This window comes from Macaca thibetana, chromosome 10 (genome assembly GCF_024542745.1).
Source record: "Macaca thibetana thibetana isolate TM-01 chromosome 10, ASM2454274v1, whole genome shotgun sequence".
Lineage (NCBI taxonomy): Eukaryota > Metazoa > Chordata > Mammalia > Primates > Cercopithecidae > Macaca > Macaca thibetana.
Genome location: NC_065587.1, coordinates 9,058,001 through 9,079,947, shown reverse-complemented (window position 1 = coordinate 9,079,947; position 21,947 = coordinate 9,058,001). Strand labels below are relative to the sequence as shown.

The window sequence follows — 21,947 nt, the reverse complement described above, 5'->3', positions numbered from 1 at the left end:
ATAATTTTTTTCTTTTTGAGACAGGGTCTCACTCTGTTGTTCAGGCTAGAGTGCAGTGGCATGATCTCGGCTCACTGCAGCCTTCACCTCCCAGGTTCAAGTGATTCTTCTGCCTCAGCCTCCCTCATAGCTGGGATTACAGGCACGCACCACTGCGCCTGGCTAATTTTTTGTATTTTTAGTAGAGGTGGGGTTTCACTATATTGTCCAGGCTGCCCTCGAACTCCTGACCTCAAGTGATGTGCCTGCCTCAGCCTCCCAAAGTGCTGGGATTATAGGTGTGAGCTACACACTCGGTCTAAAATTATATTTCTAAGCAAAGCGAGAGGTAATCTGTGGCTGCCTGACAGAGGACTGAGGGTTTGGAAGTAGATTTAAGGGTGTCAAGAGGAGATGAGTTATTTCTTTTCAGGAAAGGACAAGCCATGTTTAACTGATAATACTGGTTAAGAACCTTAAGATTTAGTGGAAACATAGTGGGAAGGCCATGGGCATTGGATTCAGATTTGGGTCTATTTGAGCCATAGACGGTGACTTATAAACAACAGAAATTTATGTCTCCCAGTTTTGGGGGCTGGGAAATCCAGAATCAAGGTGCTGAAAGATTCAGTGTCTGGTGAAGGCCCACTTCCTGGTTCATAAATGGCTGCCTTCCTTCCTTCCTTCCTTCCTTACTTTTCTTCTTTCCTCTTCTTCTTTTTTTCTTCTCCTCTTGTTCTTCTTCCTCTTTTCCTCCTCCTTCCTTTCCTTCTCCCCTCCCTCCTCCTCCTCACTTCTCCTCCTCCTTTCTTCCTCCTTCTCCTCCCCTGCCCCCCACAGCCTTGACCTCCTAGGCTCAAGCAATCCCCCAACCTCAGACTCCTGAGTAGCTGGGGTTATAGGCATGTGCCAGCATGATGGCTTATCTTCTTACCGTGTCCTCACATGGCAGAAGGGGTGAGGGAGGGAGTTTCTTTCAAATGGCCACTCATCCCATTCATGAAGATTTTGCCCTCATGATTCAGTCATCTACCAAAGATCTCACTTCCTAATACTATCACATTGGGGGTTAAGATTTCAACATGAATTTTGGAGGAACACAAACATTCAGACCATAGCATCCTGCCACTTTCTGGCTGTGGGACCTTGGAGAAGTCACTTAGCCTCTCTGAGCCTCAATTTTGTCAATACAAAATAGGAATAACAATCCATGTTTCACATTTTTTTAGTGGGATTAAATGAAATAATGAATTCCTGGTACCAACCTATGTCTGGCACTTAGTTTATCAGTCACACCTGTTCTAAATAAAAGAAATAGGAGTGGCCGGGCGCGGTGGCTCAAGCCTGTAATCCCAGCACTTTGGGAGGCCAAGACGGGCGGATCACGAGGTCAGGAGATCGAGACCATCCTGGCTAACACAATGAAACCCCGTCTCTACTAAAAATACAAAAAAATTAGCCGGGCGTGGTGGCGGCGCCTGTAGTCCCAGCTACTCGGGAGGCTGAGGCAGGAGAATTGCGGGAACCCGGGAGGCGGAGCTTACAGTGAGCCGAGATCGCGCCACTGTACTCCAGCCTGGGCGACAGAGCGAGACTCTGCCTCAAAAAAAAAAAAAAAAAAAAAAAAAAAAAAAGATAAAAAAGAAATAGGAGTAAATCCCAGCAAAACACCTCACCCCTTAGGAAACAGAAAACTTTGAACCTGTTATTAAGGGCCATTAAAGCAGGGCAGGGTGTCTGACCTTCAGGTGATCTGAGCATCAGGCTTCCTGCCTAGCCCTCCGTCTTCTTCACAGCCTCGGGGAACCTACCATTGCTGCTGAGCCTCCTCTCCCTGATGCAGCTCAAGAATGTGTCAGAGCAAGAACTGGACAGCATGGCCATGAAGCTCCTTCACCAAGGTGCCCTGGCTGCTTGGGATAGCGCCTGAGGGTCCAGGGCTGGATGTGCAGTGGGTGCTCACTAAGTAGGCTGGTGTTCTTCTTTCTTCTACTCTTTCATCCCTTTGGAAGAAGCTAGTAGGTCAGTCTATCCCTAGGGTTTTCTTGCTAAAGGACCTCTCAGGGCTTTCTCTGCTTGTTCTCTGGGAATGTTTGGGAGACACCCCACCTCTGCAAAAAATCAGCATTATGAGGCCGGTTGGGGGGGGCGGTGCTCATGCCTGTAATCCCAGCACTTTGGGTGTTTGAGGCAGGAGGATTATTTGAAGCCAGGAGTTCAAGACAAGCCTGGGCAACATAGCAAGATCCTGCCTCTACAAACAGCCAGTCCTGGTGGCTCACGCCTATAATCCTAGCACTTTGGGAGGCTGAGGCAACGTGTCGGTTGAGCTCAGGAGTTCAAGACCAGCCTTGGTAACATGGTGAAACCCTGTCTCTACAAAAAAATACCAAAAATTAGCTGTGCGTGGTGATGCAGACCTATATATAGTCCGAGCTACTTGGAAAGGCCGAGGTGGGAGGATTGCTTGAGCCCAGGACATCAAGGCTGCAGTGAGCTATGATCTCACCACTGCACCCAGCCTGGGCAATGGAGTGAGACCTCGTCTCTAAAACAAACAAATCAGTGTGTGACAGGCACAAGCTCTAGAGTCAGGAAGGCCTGGGTTTGAATCTCAGCTTAGTCACCAGCAATCATCTAGTCTCTGTGAGCCTTAGGTTCCTCATAGGTAAAGTAGTAGTACTTTCCTAACCTAGGGTTAAGATAAGGAATACTTACCTAGTTAGTTAGAGAATGTCACACAGTGCTTGACACACAGTAGGCCTTCAACAGATGCTATCCATGCAGATTCCTTTTTTCCTGGCACAAAGTCAACTCTCCACCTCATCCTACAATTGACTCAGATCTGATGATCCAGTTCACAGTTCTCCAGGCTTCTTTCTTACACCCCAAACCTCCTTGGTTTCTCAACTCATGATGCTGTCATCACTTCATAGGCAGCACCCGCAGGAAGATTTGCTGAGGGAAGATTGAAATGAATAGGAAAAATGATGTGTCTTCAGTGTCTGTGGACCCCTCCCAGGTCCTCTAGCCACAGGTGAAGATGGGGCACCTTCCCTGCCCGGAGCTCAGTCCATCTCATGAGAAGATCAGTATCAGATTCAAAAAAAGGCTACTGGGGACACATTGCAGATGGCCTCAGCCTGGTGCCAGTCATCACCAACCTGTCTGTGAGATCACGGCTGACACTAAGCTAGGAGGGAGATTTGTGTGTGACAAACTCAGCCTTCAAAAGAGCCTCTGACAGGGAGTAACAGGCTGAAACCCATATAATGTAATGTATTAGGACATTTACGTATAATCCTTGAGCACTTCTATATGAGAGCAGAGAGTAAAGGACTGTGGTTCGGGGTGGAGATACTGTTGTGGGAAGGAGCCAAGACCTGCTTCTCTGGGTGACCACAGAAGTCAGGGTGTGATGTGGCTGCCAAAAAGTGAATGGAGATGTAGGTAGGTTTCATATTAGGATGGGGATAGGGAGATGGGAAGTAGGAGTTCCCAACAGTAAAGGGATATGTTCTATAGATGTCTACAGTGTAATGTTGCACTGATGAGTCCTGGGAGAATGCAGAAGCAGCATCTAATCTTGCCTTGAGAGGTTAAGGAAGGCTTCAAGGGGGAGATTAACTTTGAGCTGAATCTTTTTTTTTTTTTTTTTTTGGACAGGGTCTCACTCTGTCACCCAGGTTGAAGTGTAATAGCATGATAATTGCTCACTGCAGCCTCAACCTCTCGGGCTCAGGTGATCCTTCCACCTCAGCCTCCTGAGCAGCTGGGACTACCAGTGTGTGCCACGATGCCCAGCTAAATTTTTGTATTTTTTGTGGAGAGACGAGGTCTCACCACGTTGCCCAGGTTGGTCTCGAACTCCTGGGCTCAAGCAATCCACCTGCCTCCGCCACCCAAAGTGTTGGGATTACAGGCGTAAGCCACTGTGCAGGCCTGAGCTGAATCTTGATTGCTGACGAGGACTAGAGGAGTTAGCCAAATGAAGTGATGTGAGAGAGGGGATGTGGCAAGTACAGGGAACTGCACTTCATTCGACGGTTAAAGTTCCCTTGGGAAGGTGATGACGATGTTCAAAGGATCCTTTTGAATTCCTGAAGTCTTTCTGGCTAATGTGCAGCTGTAGGATGCTTGCCTGATGTTTGTCTAGATGGAAGGTGTGAATGTGCCTTGAGGTTTGTCACTGTGTTTCTTTCCATTGGTTGTAATATCAGGGATACTTAGTTTGTGCTTGCTCCCCAAGACTGACGTCTGAAATAACCGGTCACAGGCTACCACCTGTGACAAGTGTGAGTGTTGTGCGACAGGCCACCTGGGGACTCTCATCTCTTGCAGTAAGCAAGCTGTGTGGGAAGTGCAGCCCCACTGACGTGGACATCCTGCAACCCTCCTTCAACTTCCTGTATTGGAGCCTTCATCAGACCACACCCAGCAGTCAGAAAAGAGGTGCAGGGGCCTGGGCTGGGACAGTGAAGAGTGCTGGGCAGTCTGTGGTCCTCTCTACCTCAACTTTTTCATCTTAAGAAAATGAATAGGGTTCTGTGTGTGTGGCTGGTAGTCATAAGGGTCCTTTCTGGCTCTAATAACCTGAGCTTCTGTTACAAAGCTGGGATCCTTAGAGCCTGAGGATGATTCTCTGTTTGTGAAGCCCCCATCAGGTGCTAAGCACCATGGTGGCACTTAGCTGAAACTCCTCTGTAACTCCTGTGGGCCCTGCCCTGCCCACCCCCTGCAGCTGCTGCAGTGCTCCTGAGCAGCACAGGCCTGATGGAGCTTCTAGAGAAGATGCTGGCCCTCACCTTGGCGAAGGCAGATTCTCCCAGGACTGGGCTCCTCTGCTCTGCCTGGCTGCTCACTGCCTCCTTCTCTGCCCAGCAGCACAAGGACAGTTTGCAGGTTAGTCTCTAACTCCTGTGGCTTTGAGGCATGGGGTGGCACTCAAAGGAGTGTTGAAGATCATGAGTTCTGGTCCCAGCTCTAGGGCTTATTAGCTGTGTGACCTTGGCAAGGTATTTACCCTTTCTGAGCTCAGTTTCCTTACCTACAAAATGGGGAAAACATCTCAGGGTTGTAATCCACTTAACACATAAGGTTTACCTATGCTCCAGGCTCTATTCTTGGCACAGAGGAATAAAAAATGAACATAGCATGTGTCCTACCCTTAGGGAACTTGTAGTCTTTAAGCAAAGCCTTGAAAGATAAGATTGTACTCAGCAAAGATAGTGGGGAAAGGCATTCTAGGTAGAGAGAACAATATGAGCAAAGGCATGAAGCTGCACAAATTCAGGACATGCTCTGTATGTTTGGGGAGTGGTGAGGTGCTCTGTGTGACGAGAATGTGGGGAATGAATGGAGCAGAACAGACCAGACGGGGAGGCAGAAGCCAGCCTGCAACCTTGAAGTATAGCATGGCAAGCTGTGGAATGCCGCACATGGTTAACTGTCGTTATTACTGTTCCAGAAAGTGATGCAGGGAAGAGAAGAGCAGTGGACATATCCACAGAGCACCTCTTTCCCCTCAGCCCCTCCCTCTTGTAGGGCCTTGTCATCACAGTGCCCTGCATGAGCTCCTCTGTGGGCTGCTTCTCATGGAAACCATCTGCTAGCCTCTGTGGTATCCTCACACTGTGCCCAATACTGTGCCAATCTAGTGATGGGCACACAGAAGTGACATCAGTTTTAAACTTTGGCCTCTAGAGGGGCAACAAGCTGTGGCAAATCTATGCTCTGGCAAATCCTGCAAGTTGTTACCTGTGGTTGGTTTAGGACAGAAACCTTTCCTAATTTTCTGTGTGAGGCTGCTGGGCTCATCCAGCTGTCTGCAGTCACCTGCCTAGGAGAAAACTTGCATTTTGTCCTTAGCTCTGCCCTGACCCTCAGCTCACACCTAGGCAATTACCTGCTCCCAGCTACCTCCAGTGCCCTAACTCAGGCCTGATCATTTGTGCTCCCCACTAATGTGACCTAGTTACAATCTCCTGGCCACCCGTCTCTTCCCTCCTCTGCATGTCCTATCATTGCAGCCACAGTCTGTCCTCACATCCCTTCTGCCCAAGCTGCTGCCTTTTTGTCCTCCTCTAGGCCTAACCCTCTGCAGCCTTACTTTCTGCCATTTCCACCCACCTTCCCTGTCCTCTGGTCAGGCATTTGTGCTTCTCCCAGTCAGCTGTGCTCCTTCACATCGCCATACCTTTTTTTTTCTTTTTCTTTTTTTTTTTTTTTGAGACGGAGTCTCACTCTGTCGCCCAGGCTGGAGTGAAGTGGCGCGATCTCGGCTCACCGCAAGCTCCGCCTCCCGGGTTCACGCCATTCTCCTGCCTTAGCCTCCCGAGTAGCTGGGACTACAGGCGCCCACAACCGCGCCCGGCTAATTTTTTGTATTTTTAGTAGAGACGGGGTTTCACCGTGGTCTCGATCTCCTGACCTTGTGATCCGCCCGCCTCAGCCTCCCAAAGTGCTGGGATTACAGGCGTGAGCCACCGCGCCCGGCCCCTTTTTTTTTTCTGTGTTGTTTATTAATAGACTTCATTTTTAGGACAGTTTTAGATATATAGAAAAATGGTGCAGGTAGTACAGAGAGTTCCCATATAACGCTCCCCCCAACCCCCCAACACACACACACACACACACACACACACACACACACACACAGAGTTCCCTGTTATTTTATTTTTTGAGACAAAGTTTTGCTCTTGTTGCCCAGGCTGGAGTGCAGTGGTGCAATCACGGCTCACCACAACCTCCGCCTCCTGGGTTCAAGCGATTCTCCTGCCTTAGCCTCCCGAGTAGCTGGGATTACAGGCATCTGCCACCACACCCAGCTAATTTTGTATTTTTAGTAGAGGTGGGGTTTCTCCAAGTTGGTCAGGCTGGTCTTGAACTCCTGACCTCGGGTGATCTGCCCACTTTGGCATCCAGAAGTGCTGGGATTACAGGCATGAGCCACTGTGCCTGGCCTGTCTTAATTTCATAGATGAAGAAAGTAAGGCATGCTAAGAGAGGTGCAATAACTTGCCTAAGGCCATACAACTGATAGGTAGCAAAGCCAGGATTATTATTATTATTATTATTTTAAAGAAATGGAATCTTCGCCCAGGCTGGAGTGCAGTAGCAGTATCCCAGCTCACTGCAGCCCTGGCCTCCTGGCTCAAGTGATTCTCTCACCTCAGCCTCCTGAATAGCAAGGACTACAGGCACATGCTACCATGCCCAGCTAATGTTTTTGCATTTTCTTGTAGAGATGGGGTTTTGCCATGTTGTCCAGGCTGGTCTTTAACTCCTGGGCTCAAGCAGTCCTCTCACCTCAACCACCCAAAGTGCTGGGATTACAGGTGTAAGCCACTGTATCTGATCTGAGAGCCAGGATTTTGATTTGGCCTGACTCCAAATTTTTTTAGAGTTAGGTGTATAGTGAACAGAGCCAGAGACTGAACCACAGATGAGGCTAGGGAAGGCTGTCTGGTGGAGGAGGCCAATGAGGATGGCGGAGATTTCGAAGAAAAAGTGTTCTCCAGGTACAGACTTGATTCTCCTCCTAATGCTCCTGAAGCTAGGGCTGGTGCAGCTTAGAGGACTCTGTGTGGTCTCCTCTGTCCCCTTTTGATGCAGTGGATATGTGGGGGGAGGTGATAGAAGAGATTTTCAGGCAGGTTATTTTCTGCCCAGGCTTCCAGAACATGGGGGTTAGCCCTTTACCCTGTGCCCTGCCAGGTTCACCAGACACTCTCTGTGGAAATGGACCAAGTACTGAAGGCTCTCAGCTTTCCAAAAAAAAAGACTGCACTGCTCTCAGGTATTGGTCCACAAGTCTCTAGCAGAAGAAAAGCTTTTCTCCTCGGTTTTCAGATAGGACCAGCACCCTGACCAGCCTATGGTCACTCCATAATTGTCTCATCTTCATTGTCTCCCATCCTGTGACACAGCTGGGTGGGAGGTGGGAAGGAGACAGGAACTGGGTCTAAGGAATCTCTTGCTTCCAGCTGCCATCTTATGCTTCCTGCGGACAGCCCTGCGACAAAGCTTTTCCTCTGCCCTGGTAGCCCTGGTGCCCTCAGGGGCCCAGCCACTGCCAGCCGCCGAGGACACTGTCCTAGCTCCACTGCGAACATCACAAGTCCGGTCCCTGGTCATTGGGCTGCAGAACCTCCTGGTGCAGGTAAGGCTCTTGCTGAGTGGGGCTTGCTTCTCCCAAGAGCCTGATATTCCTACCAGGGCTTGGAGGGTGGATTGAGTAAGACTTTTTTAAAAAAATTATTTTTATTATTTTTATTTAATTTAATTAATTAATTAATTAATTAATTATTTTTTAGACAGAGTCTAGCTCTGTCGCCCAGGCTAGTGTGCAGTGGCGTGATCTTGGCTCACTACAAGCTCTGCCTCCCGGGTTCACGCCATTCTCCTGCCTCAGCCTCCCAAGTAGCTGGGACTACAGGCACCCGCCACCATGCCCGGCTAATTTTTTGTATTTTTAGTAGAGACGGGGTTTCACTGTGTTAGCCAGGATGGTCTCGATCTCCTGACCTCGTCATCTGCCTGCCTCAGCCTCCCAAAGTGCTGGGATTACAGGCGTGAGCGACTGCACCCAGCCTATTTATTTTTGAGACAGAGTTTCACTCTTGTTGCCCAGGCTGGAGTGGAATGGTGCGATCTCGGCTCACTGCAACCTCTGCCTCCCAAGTTCAAGTGATTCTTCTGTCTCAGCCTCCAGAGTAGCTGGGATTACAGATGCATGCCACCACACCCAGCTAATTTTTGTATTTTTAGTAGAGATGGGGTTTCCTCATATTGGTCAGGCTGGTCTCGAACTCCTGACCTCAGGTGATCCACTCGCCTCAGCCTCCCAAAGTGCTGGGATTACAGGAATGAGCCACCACACCCGGCCTATTTTTTTTTTTTTTTTGAGATGGAGTCTTGCTCTGTCGCCCAGGCTGGAGTGCAGTGGTGCAATCTTGGCTCACTGCAAGCTCCACCTCCCGGGTTCAGGCCATTCTCCTGCCTCAGCCTCCAGAGTAGCTGGGACTACAGGCACCCGCCACCACGCCCAGCTAATGTTTTTGTATTTTTAGTGGAGACAGGGTTTCACCATGTTAGCCAGGATGGTCTCGATCTCCTGACCTCGTCATCTGCCCACCTCGGCCTCCCAAAGTGCTGGGATTACAGGCGTGAGCCACCGTGCCCGACCCACCCGGCCTATTTTTATTTTTTAAATACAGATGGGGTCTTGCTATATTGCCAGACTGGTCTCGAACTCCTGGCCTCAAGTGATCCTCTTAACTCGGCCTCCAAAGTTGCTAAGATTACAGGCATAAGCCACCACGCCCTGTCTGGGTGAGACTTTTTTTTTTTTTTTTTTTTTTTTTGAGGCGGAGTCTTCACTCTGTCGCCCAGGCTGGAGTGCAGTGGCACCATCTCGGCTCACTGCAAGCTCTGCCTCCCAGGTTCGCGCCATTCTCCTGCCTCAGCCTCCCGAGTAGCTGGGACTACAGGTGCCCGCCACCGCGCCCGGCTAATTTTTTGTATTTTAGTAGAGACGGGGTTTCACCGTGTTAGCCAGGATGGTCTCGATCTCCTGACCTCGTGATCCGCCCGCCTCGGCCTCCCAAAGTGCAGGGATTACAGGCGTGAGCCACCGCGCCCGGCCTGGGTGAGACTTTTAAAGCTACAGTGACAGAAACAAAACTCAATTTGACTTATAACTGAGAGGTCCTGGGATTAATACTGGCTTCAGGCACAGCTGGATCCCAGAAGCTCAGACAAGGTCATCAGACTCTTTCCATCTGTTGGCTTTGCATTCCTCACTCTCAGCTTTATTTTTATGACATAGTAGGATGACCAGCAGTAACTCCTAGCTTATATCCTCCAGGGAAAAAAGATTTCTCTTTCCTCATAGTTCCCAGAATTGAGTCTCATTAGGCTGGCTTGGGTAATATGCCAGTCACCATGGTAGGGGCATGGGATGCCCTGATTGGCCTGGCTTGGGTCAGTGCCCTCTCCTGGAGGCCAGGGCATGTGGTCAGCTCTCCATAGCCCAGGTGGACTGAACCCAAGAGAGGGATGGCTCCCCACAGGAAAACTGCTGCCAGAAGGAGGGGATCCAGGGCAAGCAAAAGCATGTCCACCTCCAAGGGGTTTTTGTTTTATGGCTTAGGGGACACTTGTAGGTTAGTGTTTATGTAGTCATATCCCAAGCCCTGACCCAATGTCATGGCCTGTGAAGGGTACTGGTGGCTCCAGGAAGATGTCCCAGGAGTGGGCCCTATGCTAAGTCAGTGGTTGCTGAGTCTTGTCCTGTGGCACATCCATGCACAAGGCTCTGTGCTCTTTAGGGATCAAACATCTATCCTATTACAGCACTTAGCTCTCTGTTTCAAGTTTCCATTTTCATATCACTCTTCCCTGTACCAGGTTGTGATGTACTCAAGGGCAGAGTCTGAGTCTGGTTAATCTTTGTGTGTTCTTCCCCTTGTGGGTTTAAAGCTAATTTAGAATTCAGGAATCAGATGAGAACCAAAATATCAGCTTTATTGCTGGTAAACATCATAGTAGAATATTGGCTGGGACTCAAACAGAATGGGCTTTTTTTCCTGCAGTTTTTCAAACATACAGCAATGAGAGAATTTTACAGTGAACACTCATACACCCATCACCTAGATTCTGCTAATAACATTTTATTATACTTGCTTAATCATATCTGTCCAAAATGAGCTTTTTAAACCACCCTCCTTCTTGCCAGACCAGGGTCCACAGGTGGGAAAAACTGCGTTTACATTATGGACACTTAGCCAGCTGGCCAGGATCTTAAGAGTTTAAATTCATGGGAGCATAACCTTTAATACCTTAATCCTGCCCTGATGGCACAGTAGATCTTAAGCTGGTGTCTTGCCTGTTAGATAAAACCTTCCTTGGGTGAGGAGGGCCAGTTAGGGAAATGCTTTCTCCCTAATGTTTCTAAAAGGGCTGACATTCCTGTTTAACATTCAGAACAGGAGATGGGGGGGAGGAATGATTTCCTAATATCCAGCACAGAACTTGGCACAAAATTGGCATCTGGGAATGTTTGTTGAATGGATGAAAACACAGAAATTAACATGACATGATCTCAGCCATTTAGGCACTCACAGATTATAGGAAACACAAATAACTACATCTAATGCCAAAATGACCCATTAGCAGTTGAGCATTCCTAATACGAAAGTCCAAAATCCGAAATGCCCAATGAGCATCTGCTTTGAGCATCATATTTGTGCTCAAAAGTTTTGGATTTTGTAGTATTTCAGATTTCATTTTTTTTTTTTTTTTTTTTTTTTTTGAGACGGAGTCTCGCTGTTGCCCAGGCTGGGGTGCAGTGGCCAGATCTCAGCTCACTGCAAGCTCCACCCCCGGGTTCACGCCATTCTCCTGCCTTAGCCTCCCGAGTAGCTGGGACTACAGGCGCCCGCCACCTCGGCCGGCTAGTTTTTTTTTTTTTTTTTGTATTTTTTAGTAGAGACGGGGTTTCACCGTGTTAGCCAGGATGGTCTCGATCTCCTGACCTCGTGATCCGCCTGTCTCGGCCTCCCAAAGTGCTGGGATTACAGGCTTGAGCCACCGTGCCCGGCCAGATTTCATATTTTTAATTACAGATACTCAACCAGTATTTGTTTTTTTGTTTGTTTTTGAGATGGAGTCTTGCTCTGTCGCCCAGGCTGGAGTGCAGTGGTACGATCCCAGCTCATTGCAACCTCTGCCTCCTGAGTTCAAGTGATTCTCCTGCCTCAGCCTCCCAAGTACCTGGGACTACTGGTACTTACCACAATGCTTGACTAATTTTGTATTTTTAGTAGACATGGGGTTTCACCATGTTGGCCAGGCTGGTCTCGAACTCGTGACCTCAAGTGATCCATCCGCCTCGGCATCCCAAAGTGCTGGGATTACAGGTGTGCCCAGCCTCAACCTGTATTGGAAGGCTGCACAGGAGAGGTAGCATTTGAACTGGGCCTTGAGTGATGAAAAAGCCTTCTTCAAACCAATAGCCTAAACACTAGGGTGGGGTGCCAGTGAGGTTTGTGTTGTTTTTTTGGAGACAAAGTCTTGCTCTGTCACCCAGGCTGCAGTGAAGTGGTGGGATCCCAGCTCACTGCAACCTCCGCCTCCTGGATTTAAGCAATTCTCCTGCCTCAGCTTCCCCAGTAGCTGGGATTACAGGTGTTTGCCACCACTCCTGGCTAATTTTTGTATTTTTAGTAGAGACACGGTTTCACCATGTTGGCCAGGCTGGTCTCAAACTCCCGACCTCAGGTGATCCGCCCACCTCGGCCTCCTAAAATGCTGGGATTACAGGTGTGAGCCAACGTGCCCAGCCGCCAGTGAAGGATTGTATAGCAATTTCACCATCCGCCCCTCATGCCCAAGAGCCTAGATGTCTCCCTGGCCTGTGACACTCAACTCTGCCTCTGGCAACTGTTTATTTTTATAAACAGTTAAGAGTGCAGTGGCATGATCATGGCTCACTGCCACCTTAACCTGCTAGGCCTAAGTGATCCTCCCATCTCAACCTCCTGAATAGTTGGGACTATGGGTGTACACCACCATGCCCAGCTAATTTTAAAATACTTTTGTATTGGTAGTGAGGCCAGGCGCGGTGGCTCATGCCTGTAATATCAGCACTTTGGGAGGCCAAGGCGGGCGGATCACTTGAGGTCAGGAATTTGAGGCCAGCCTGGCCAACATGGTGAAACCCCATCTCTACTAAAAATACAAAAAAATTAGCCGGACGTGGTGGCACGCACCTGTAATCCAAGCTACTAAGGAGGGCAAGGCAGGAGAATCACTTGAACCCAGGAGGTGGAGGTTGCAGTGAGCCAAGATCATGCCAGTGCACTCCAGCCTGGGTGACAGAGCAAGACTCAATCTCAAAAAAATAAATAAATAAAAAATAAAATAAAATACTTTTGTAGAGATGATATCTCACTATGTTGCCCAGGGTAGTCTTTACCTCCTGGGCTTAAGCAATCCTCTGGCCTTGACCTCCCAAAGTGCTAGGATTACAGGTGTGAGTCACTGCACCTGGCCTTGTTTTAATTATAGTAAACTATATATAACATAAAAATTAATATTTTAATCATTTTAAGTATACAGGTCAGTGGCATTAAGTACATTCACATTGTTGTGCAACTTTCACCATCATCCATCTCTAGATGTTTTAATCTTCCCAAACTGAAACTCTGTACCCATTAAACAATTCCCCAGTCCCCTCCCCCATCCCCTGGCATTTTACTTGCTCTCTCTATGAATTTGACTACTCTAGGGACCTCATGTAAGTGGAATCCTGTATGTGTCTCTCTGGTAGTTTTTGACTGACTGTTCTCAACAGACAGTCCCTGGGAAGGAGAACCCAACCTGAGAAGCTCATGACTCCCCCTGTAGAAGTTGCTGGGCCTACCCTGCATATAGGAGGGTATTGCTGAAGAGCCTGTCTTAGCCTCACAGTCACTGCCCTATAATTGCCTAGTGAAGAGGACCAACTAGCCTTTTCCTCTTTTCTCTCACTGCCACACTCCCGAGAAATTTCCTGGCCTTCTGTGTTCAGCCACAGTGCCCCCTCTGTCACTGCCCAGGACCTCATGGCTGTAGCTAAGCCTCCTTCATTTCAACCAGTTTGTTGTTTAAAGCTAGCTTTTTTTTTTTTTTTTTTTTGAGACAGACTGTTGTTCTGTTGCCCAGGCTGGAGTACAGTGGTGTGATCTCGGCTCACTGGGCTCACTGCAACCTCTGCCTCCCGGTTTCAAGAGATTCTCATGCCTCAGCCTCCCGAGTACCTGGGATTACAGGTGCCTGCCACCACACCCAGCTAATTTTTTGTATTTTTAGTAGAGACAGGGTTTCGCCATGTTGGCCAGGCTGGTCTCAAAACTCCTGGCCTCAAGTGATCCGACTGCCTCAGCATCCCAAAGTTCTGGGATTACAGGTGTGAGCTACTGCGCCCGGTCTTAAAACTAGCTTTTTATTCATTTGTTCATTCATTTGTTCAGTGATTCATATATACAGCAAATATTTATTCCAGTAACCCAGCAATAGAGGAAATCCCTCTCCCTTTAGCCCCCAGGATGGTTCATTCTGCTATGTATTGAGTATCACATTAATCATATTTTATTATATGATCAGTGGTTTACATTGTGTTCTTCCACAAAACTGAGAACTTCTTTTTTTCTTTTTTTTCTGAGACAGAGTCTCACTCTGTCGCCCAGGCTAGAGTGCAATGGCACGATCTCGGCTCACTGCAGCCTCTGCCTCCCGGGTTCAAGTGATTCTCCTGCCTCAGCTTCCTGAGCACCTGGGACTACAGGCACCCACCACCACACCCAGCTAATTTTTTATTTTTAGTAGAGACAGGGTTTCACCATATTGGCCAGGTTGGTCTCGAACTCCTGACCTTGTGATCTGCCCAACTCAGCCTCTGAAAGTGCTGGGATTACAGGCGAGCCACCACGCCCAGTCTGAAAACTTTTAGGCAAAAATGTCCCCTGTGTGGGAAGTCAGGGGAGGCTTCACAGAGAAGGTGACATCTGAACTCAGCCTTGAAAGGTATCTAGGCAGAGGTATAGAGGGAAGGGCATTCCAGCAGGACAATAGCATGTACCAAATCACATAGTCTGAAAGTGCATGCTGGGGTGTGGGGTGTGATGAGGTAGAAAATGAAAGAAAAAGCTGGGCAGAGCCAAACTGAGCCGTGCCTCACACGCTAGGCTAAAAATCACTGTGCGAACTGTGGAAGGACGGCTGTCAGACTGTGTGTTTGAAAGTTCTCTCTCAGGCTGGGTACTATGGCTCACGCTTATAATCCTAGCACTCAGGGAGGCCAAGGTGGGTGGATTGCTTGAGTCTGGGAGTTCCAGATCAGCCTGGGCAACACGGCACAACCCTATCCCTATAAAAAATACAAAAAATTAGCTGGGTGTGGTGGCACATGCCTGTAGTCCCGTCTACTCAGGAGGCTATGGGAGGATCACCTAAGCCCAGGAGGTTGAGGCCGAAGTGAGCTGTGATCATGCCACTGAGTTCCAGCCTGGGTGACAGAGTGAGACCTATCTCAAAAGAAAAAAAGAAAGTTCCCTCTTAGCCACAGTAGGGAAGATGGGGGCAAGGAGAGTGCCTGGAGGTAAGAACAAGAGGCTATACATGCAGCTGACAGCTAAGCCACTGTCATACCCATGAGGGTGGCTAAAATAAGAACACAGATAATAGCAAGTGTTGACAGGAAGGTAGAGAATGTCCACACAAAACCTTGTATCTGAATGTTCATAGCAGCACTATTCATAATAATGAAAAAGTGGAAACAACCCCAATGTCCATCAACTGATGAACAGACAAATTGTATATCCATACAATGAAATACTATTTGACCATACGAAGGAATGAAGCACTGGCACATGCTACAACATGGATGAACCTTGAGAACATTAAGTGAAAGAAGTCAGATATAAAAGAGCACATATTATGATTCTGCTTAAGAGAAATGTCTGGGAAAGGCAAATCCATGGAGACAGAAAGTAGATTAGTAGTTGCCTAGGGCTGAGTGGAGGGATGGGGGAACGAAGAGTGACTGCTGAGTATGGGGTTTCTTTTTAGGGGTGATGAAAATATTCTGGAATTATATTGCCGTGCAACTCTGTGGATATAATTTAAAAAATCTACTGAATTATATCCTTTAAAGGATGAGTATCATGGTTTGTGAATTATATCTCAGTAAAATTGTACTTTTAAAAACTGGTGTCAAGGGAGAAAAATGACAATGAAGCCTAAGCTAGAGCTCTGGGTGCTGGTCCTCCTTGACACCTCTGAGCCAAAGCAGTCTGGTGGCACCAGCACTACAAACTGAGTGCTGATCAGCTATGCAGAATCTTCAGCAGTTGGGAGGCCCAGTGCAGTGCAGTGGAAGATACAGTATCTAGAGTCACAGGGATCTGTGCCAAAGCCCCTGCCCAGCCTCTGACTCTGAAGATGTTTAGCAAGTCACTTCTTACTAATCTTCATGTTCTCCATCTGCAAAATAAAAGGGGTGTTTTGACATGAGAACAGCCTCTATTTCCCCAGGAATGGATCACGGTGGAGGAAAGTGTTAGTTGAAATAAGAATAGAGAGAGTGTCCAGGGTCCACCATGCTGGGTCACATGGGGTAAAGGGGCAGGTCAGTGGTAGCAGAGGGCTCTGAAGAAGGGCTATAGGGCACTGGAGTGATAAGGGTGGTTATGGGGATGATAAGTATATGTTTAACTTTATAATAAGCCATCAAATTGTTTCCCAAAGTGGCTGCACCATTTTACCTTCCCACCAGCAATGTATGAGTGCCAGCTGCTCCACATTCTCCTCAACACTTGGTGTTGTCAGTCTTTTAACTTTAGCTATTGGTAGATGTACAGGGGTACCTCTTAGTAGTTTTAATTTGCATTTCCCTAATGACTAATGATAAATATTTTCATATGCTTATTAAAGCATACAATTTTGGCCGGGCACGGTGGCTCAAGCCTGTAATCCCAGCACTTTGGGAGGCCGAGACGGGCGGATCACGACGTCAGGAGTTCGAGACCATCCTGGCTAACACGGTGAAACCCCGTCTCTACTAAAAAATACAAAAAACTAGCCGGGCGAGGTGGTAGGCGCCTGTAGTCCCAGCTACTCGGGAGGCTGAGGCAGGAGAATGGCGTAAAAACCCGGGAGGCGGAGCTTGCAATGAGCTGAGATCCGGCCACTGCACTCCAGCCTGGGCGACACAGCGAGAATCCGTCTCAAAAAAAAAAAAAAAAAAAAAAAAAAAAAAAATAAAGCATACAATTTTGATGAAAGGTCCTGTTGCTTTAAAAAAAAAAAAAGGTTGAAACCCACTGGCTTAAGTAAACTGTGAGGCTCTTCCAGGGTCTGTAATCTATGAATATTTTAGTGTGGCCCAGGGTCCATCTTCTTTTCTGAAATAAAGCACTCTTTTTTTTTTTTTTTTTTTTTTTTTTTTAAGATGGAGTCTCGCTCTGTCACCCAGACTGGAGTGCAGTGGAGTGATTGTGGCTCATTCTGCTCCCGGGTTCAAGCAATTCTCTGCCTCAGCCTCCCAAGTAGCTGGGATTACAGGCCCCCACCACCACGCCTGGCTATTTTATTGTATTTTTAGTAGAGACAGGGTTTCACCATCTTGGCCAGGCTGCTCTTGAACTCCTTACCTCGTGATCCACCCACCTCAGCCTCCCAAAGTGCTGGGATTACAGGCGTGAGCCACCGCAATGGAGTTTAGCTCTGTTGCTTAGGCTGGAGTGCAAGTGGTGCAATCTCAGCTCACTGCAGCCTCCGCCTCCCGGATTCAAGCAATTCTCCTGCCTCAGCCTCCTCAGTAGCTGGGACTACAAGTGTGCACCACCACACCCAGCTAATTTTTGTATTTTTAGTAGAGATGGGGTTTCACCATGTTGACCAGGCTGGTCTCAAACTCCCAACCTCAGGTGATCCGGGCACCTTGGGCTCCCAAAGTGCTGGGATTACAGGCGTGAGCCACTGTGCCTCGCCCAAAGCACTGTCTTGAATGTAGGTAAATCACACAGTATAAGCACTGTGCTCTGTTATGAGGGTGAGAGATTAAGCCAACAAACATTTCTTGATTATCTACAGGGCTATAATCCCAAATCTGAAATTCTGAAATCCAAATAACTCTGAAAACCAAATGTTTTTTCTTGGTTGGCACCAAAAGCCACTGGTAGCAAAACATGACCTGAATTTTATTTATTTATTTATTTATTTATTTATTTTCTGCAGAAGGACCCTCTATTGTCCCAGGCCTGTGTTGGCTGCCTAGAAGCCTTGCTTGACTACCTGGATGCCCGGAGCCCAGACATAGGTAGAAACTCTCCACATTCTCTGATGTTTCCATGAGAGAGATTAGAGGGAGCCATACCCTTCCATCCTTCTGTTCCAGCCTCCCATCCCCTTGTGTGACTCACACTTGTTTTGTTTAATTCTTTTTTTTTTTTTTTTTTTTTTTTTTTGAGACGGAGTCTCGCTCTGTAGCCCAGGCTGGAGTCCAGTGGCGCGATCTTGGCTCACTGCAAGCTCCGCCTCCTGTGTTCATGCCATTCTTTTGCCTCAGCCTCCTGATGAGCTGGGACTACAGGCACCCACCACCACGCTCGGCTAATTTTTGTTTTGTATGTTTAGTAGAGACGGGGTTTCACCGTGTTAGCCAGGATGGTGTCGATCTCCTGACCTAGTGTTCCACCCGCCTCAGCCTCCCAAAGTGCTGGGATTACAGGCGTGAGCCACTGCGCCCGGCCTGTTTTGTTTAATTCTTTTAGCAGCACTGCAAGGGCAGTCATGCCCATTATACAGATGAGATCAATAAGGTTCAGAGAGGTCAAATGATGTGCCCAATCAAGGTCACAATGCTCTTAAGTGGCAGAGCCCTTCTTACTACCTGCCTTCCACAATCATGGCGTATATAGTTTCACTGAGCCAGCCAACATAGGTGGATTAGAAGCACAGCAAAGAAAGAACCCTCCTTGGGTCAGCTTCTCCAGTGCCCTGCCTCTAACTGGGTAGCCCCTTTTTAAGCCAATAGTAGAAAGTCCTCTTGAGCAGTGTCCCAAGGCAAGGCCTTGGAAGCATTAACAACCCAGTGTTTGTTGAAGCTCTTCACGTGGCCTCCCAGCCTTGGAATCGGTTTTTGCTGTTTACACTGTTGGATGCTGGAGAGAATTCCTTCCTCAGACCTGAGATTTTGAGGCTCATGACCCTGGTAAGTGCAGAAAGGATATCTTGTGGTCTGAGGAGTGTCATGAGCTGGGTGGTGCTGAAGACGCCAGGGTCTCCTTACTTTAGGAAACCCTAATCCTCAAAGAAGGTGGAAGGGCTGGGCGGGCCTTCACCCTACAAGGGGCCTGCTGAAAGAATTCCTCTGAATGCCCATATCTCCTCACGCGAGGGGACCCCGACACCCTTTCCCCTACTTCTCTCATGACATGTTGACCAGGGCCTGTCTACCACATGCCAGGTCTGCTAGATACTAAGGACGTCAATGAACCAGATACTCTGCCTTTAGGGTCCCTCAGTCTAAAGAGGAGGATAGACAAGTAAACTAGTAATGTAAATATGACACTACAAGTGGTAGAGTAGAGGAGATGCTAACTGCGAGGCACACAGTAAGTGCCCCTTGAATAAATAACAAAGCAGCGAGCCTAAGAATGACAGCGAAGTGGATCAACAAGTACATCAGTGGTTGGTGTAGGAACAAAGAGGAAAGAGTAATAGCTTCTCAGCAGTGAAGGAAACATTTTAGCTGTGGCTTGAGAGATTAATAGGCAGAGAGGAGGAAAGGTGTTCCAGGTAGTGGAGTAAGAACAACAGGTACAAGAGCACATGGTGGTATGTCAGGGGAGCCACACGTAGTTGATTTTGGCCCTGAGTGTTCAGTGCAATGTTGGAGAGGAGGGAGCCAAGGCCAAAGGGGCCAGGAGGGCCAACTCTCTCTCACAGTTTGCCTTACTTACCCCACTTCCCCATGACATAGCCCCACCTCTGCCCACTAACTCTGAGCTCCTTGAAGGCAGGCAGGTTCCGTGGGCCTCAGGACAGTGTCCCCTAAAGTTGGGGCACAGCAGATGTCTATGATGGAGATGCCAAATCACTGGGTGTTTGGGGCTTCTCTTCCTTGGCCAGTTTATGCGGTACCGGAGTAGCAGTGTCCTCTCTCATGAAGAGGTGGGTGATGTTCTGCAAGGTGTGGCTTTGGCTGACCTGTCTACCCTCTCGAACACCACACTCCAGGCCCTGCATGGCTTCTTCCAGCAGGTGGGTGGGAAGGGGAGGCCATGCAGCCACTGTAAAGCTAGATCCTCAAGACCATCTTCTCTTGGAGGGTGGGAGCTCTGACCACAGCAGCCAAGGAATGGGAGGCTGGAAGTACAGAGGATGGAGGCAGTTAGGGCCTAAGTGGAGTGGGCACCGAGGAGGCCTGTCTTCCCTGCCTTCTTCTCCCTGCAGCTCCAGAGCATGGGATACCTGGCTGACCACAGCATGGCCCAGACCCTGCAGGCCTCTTTGGAGGGCCTTCCCCTTAGCACCTCCTCAGGCCAGCCACCCCTGCAGGACATGCTGTATCCTTTCTTGCATCTGGGAGCCTTGGCCTGGGCAAGCTTTCCCAGGCCGTAAGAAGCTGTGGCATCATGCTTCAGGACATAGGTGCACTATAGTCTTGTCTTCTAAAGTAAGCAGGGGTCAGTGAGGATAATTAACAGTGTTGACAACAGCAATGCCGTGTCCTGTTAATATTAAGTTCCTACAAAGACTAGGCACATTACAAGCATTATATATATATGTATGTATAAATACATATTTTTTTATTTTGATATTCTCTCACCCAGGCTGGAGTGCAATGGCACAATCTTGGCTCACTGCAACCTCCGCCTCCTGGGTTCAAGCAATTCTCCTGCCTCAGCCTCTCGGGTAGCTGGGACTACAGGCGCCTGCCACCAGGCCCAGCTATTTTCTTTTTTTTGTATTTTTAGTAGAGACAGGGTTTCACCATATTGGACAGGCTTGTCTCGAACTCCTGACCTTGTGATCCGCCTGCCTCAGCCTCCCAAAGTGCTGGGATTACAGGCGTGAGCCACCATGCCTGGCTACATGCATTATATTTAATCCTCACATCAGCTAGGAGTGTTAAGGTAGTTGTAGTACAGGTTGAGCATCCCTAATACAAAAATTAGAAATCCAAAGTGCTCTGAATCTGAAACTTTTTGAGTGCTGATGTGATGCTACAGGTGGAAAATTCCATACCTGACTTCATGTGATGAGTTGCAGTCAAAATGTAGTCAAAACTTTGTTTCATGAATAGGCCAAGTGCGGTGGCTCATGCCTGTAATCCCAGCACTTTAGGAAGCCTAGGCAGACAGATCACTGGAGGCCAGGAGTTTGAGACCAGCCTGGCCGACATGGTGAAATCTCATCTCTGAAAAATACCAAAATTAGCTGGGTGTGGTGGCATGTGCCTGTAGTCCTAGCTACTCGGGAGGCTGAGGCACAAGAATAGCTTGAGTCGGGGATGTGGAGGGCAGTGAGCCGAGATCACACCACTGTACTCCACCCTGGGCGACAAAACAAGACTCTGTCCCAGAAAAAAACCAAAAAATTTTGTTTCATGAATAAAATTATATTTTTAATATTCTTTTATTTATTATTTTTTTTAAGACAGCATCTTGCTTTGTCACCCAGGCTGGAGTGCAGTGGTGTGAACATAGCTCATTGTAGCCTTCACCTCCTGGGCCCAAGGGATCCTCCCGCCTTAACCCTCCAAGTAGCTGAGACTGCAAGTGAGCTACACCAGTCTCAGCTACTTGAAGGTAGCTCCAAGTAGCTCTCACGCCTGGCTAATTTTTGAAGTTTTTTGTAGATACAGGGTTTCACCATGTTGCCCAGGCTTGTCTCAAACTCCTGAGCTCAGGTGATCTGCTTGCTTTGGCCTCCCAAGTGCTGGGATTACAGGCATGAGCCACCGTGCCTGGCCCATGAACAAAATTATTTAAAACACTGCATAAAATTACCTTCAGGTGTCCAGACGTGTGGCTCACGCCTGCAATCCTAGCACTTTGGGAGGCCGAGGTCAGTGGATCACCTGAGGTCAGGAGTTACAGACCAGCCTGGCCAACATGGTGAAACCCCATCTCTACTAAAAAATACAAAAATTAGCTGGGCGTGGTAGTGTGCACCTGTGATCTCAGCTACCCAGGAGGCTGAGGCAGGAGAATCACTGGAACCTGGGAGGCAGAGGCTGCAGTAAGCCAAGATCACACCACTGCACACCAGCCTGGGTGACACAGCAAGACTCCATCTCAAAAAAAAGAAAAGAAAGCTTGGGGGCTGGGCACAGTGGCTCACACCTGTAATCCCAGCACTTTGGGAGGCCAAGGTGGGTGGATCACTTGAGGTCAGGAGTTCTGCGACAAGCCTGG

The 21,947-nt window shown here is 48.4% G+C and overlaps 2 protein-coding genes across 2 annotated transcripts in view; one reads left to right on the top strand and one right to left on the bottom strand.

The window, feature by feature from the left end:
* SNU13 (small nuclear ribonucleoprotein 13) overlaps positions 1 to 21,947 on the bottom strand; it is a 335,885-nt gene that overhangs the window by 101,691 nt on the left and 212,247 nt on the right. The gene's annotated exons all lie outside the window — the stretch shown is intronic.
* MEI1 (meiotic double-stranded break formation protein 1) overlaps positions 1 to 21,947 on the top strand; it is a 97,011-nt gene that overhangs the window by 74,306 nt on the left and 758 nt on the right. The window contains exons 21-29 of the mRNA XM_050806162.1: positions 1,776 to 1,880; positions 4,321 to 4,431; positions 4,721 to 4,881; positions 7,696 to 7,777; positions 7,965 to 8,140; positions 17,761 to 17,842; positions 18,630 to 18,736; positions 19,657 to 19,788; positions 19,981 to 20,093. Coding sequence (XP_050662119.1) covers positions 1,776 to 1,880; positions 4,321 to 4,431; positions 4,721 to 4,881; positions 7,696 to 7,777; positions 7,965 to 8,140; positions 17,761 to 17,842; positions 18,630 to 18,736; positions 19,657 to 19,788; positions 19,981 to 20,093 — 1,069 coding nt within the window. The remainder of the gene's footprint in view (positions 1 to 1,775; positions 1,881 to 4,320; positions 4,432 to 4,720; positions 4,882 to 7,695; positions 7,778 to 7,964; positions 8,141 to 17,760; positions 17,843 to 18,629; positions 18,737 to 19,656; positions 19,789 to 19,980; positions 20,094 to 21,947) is intronic.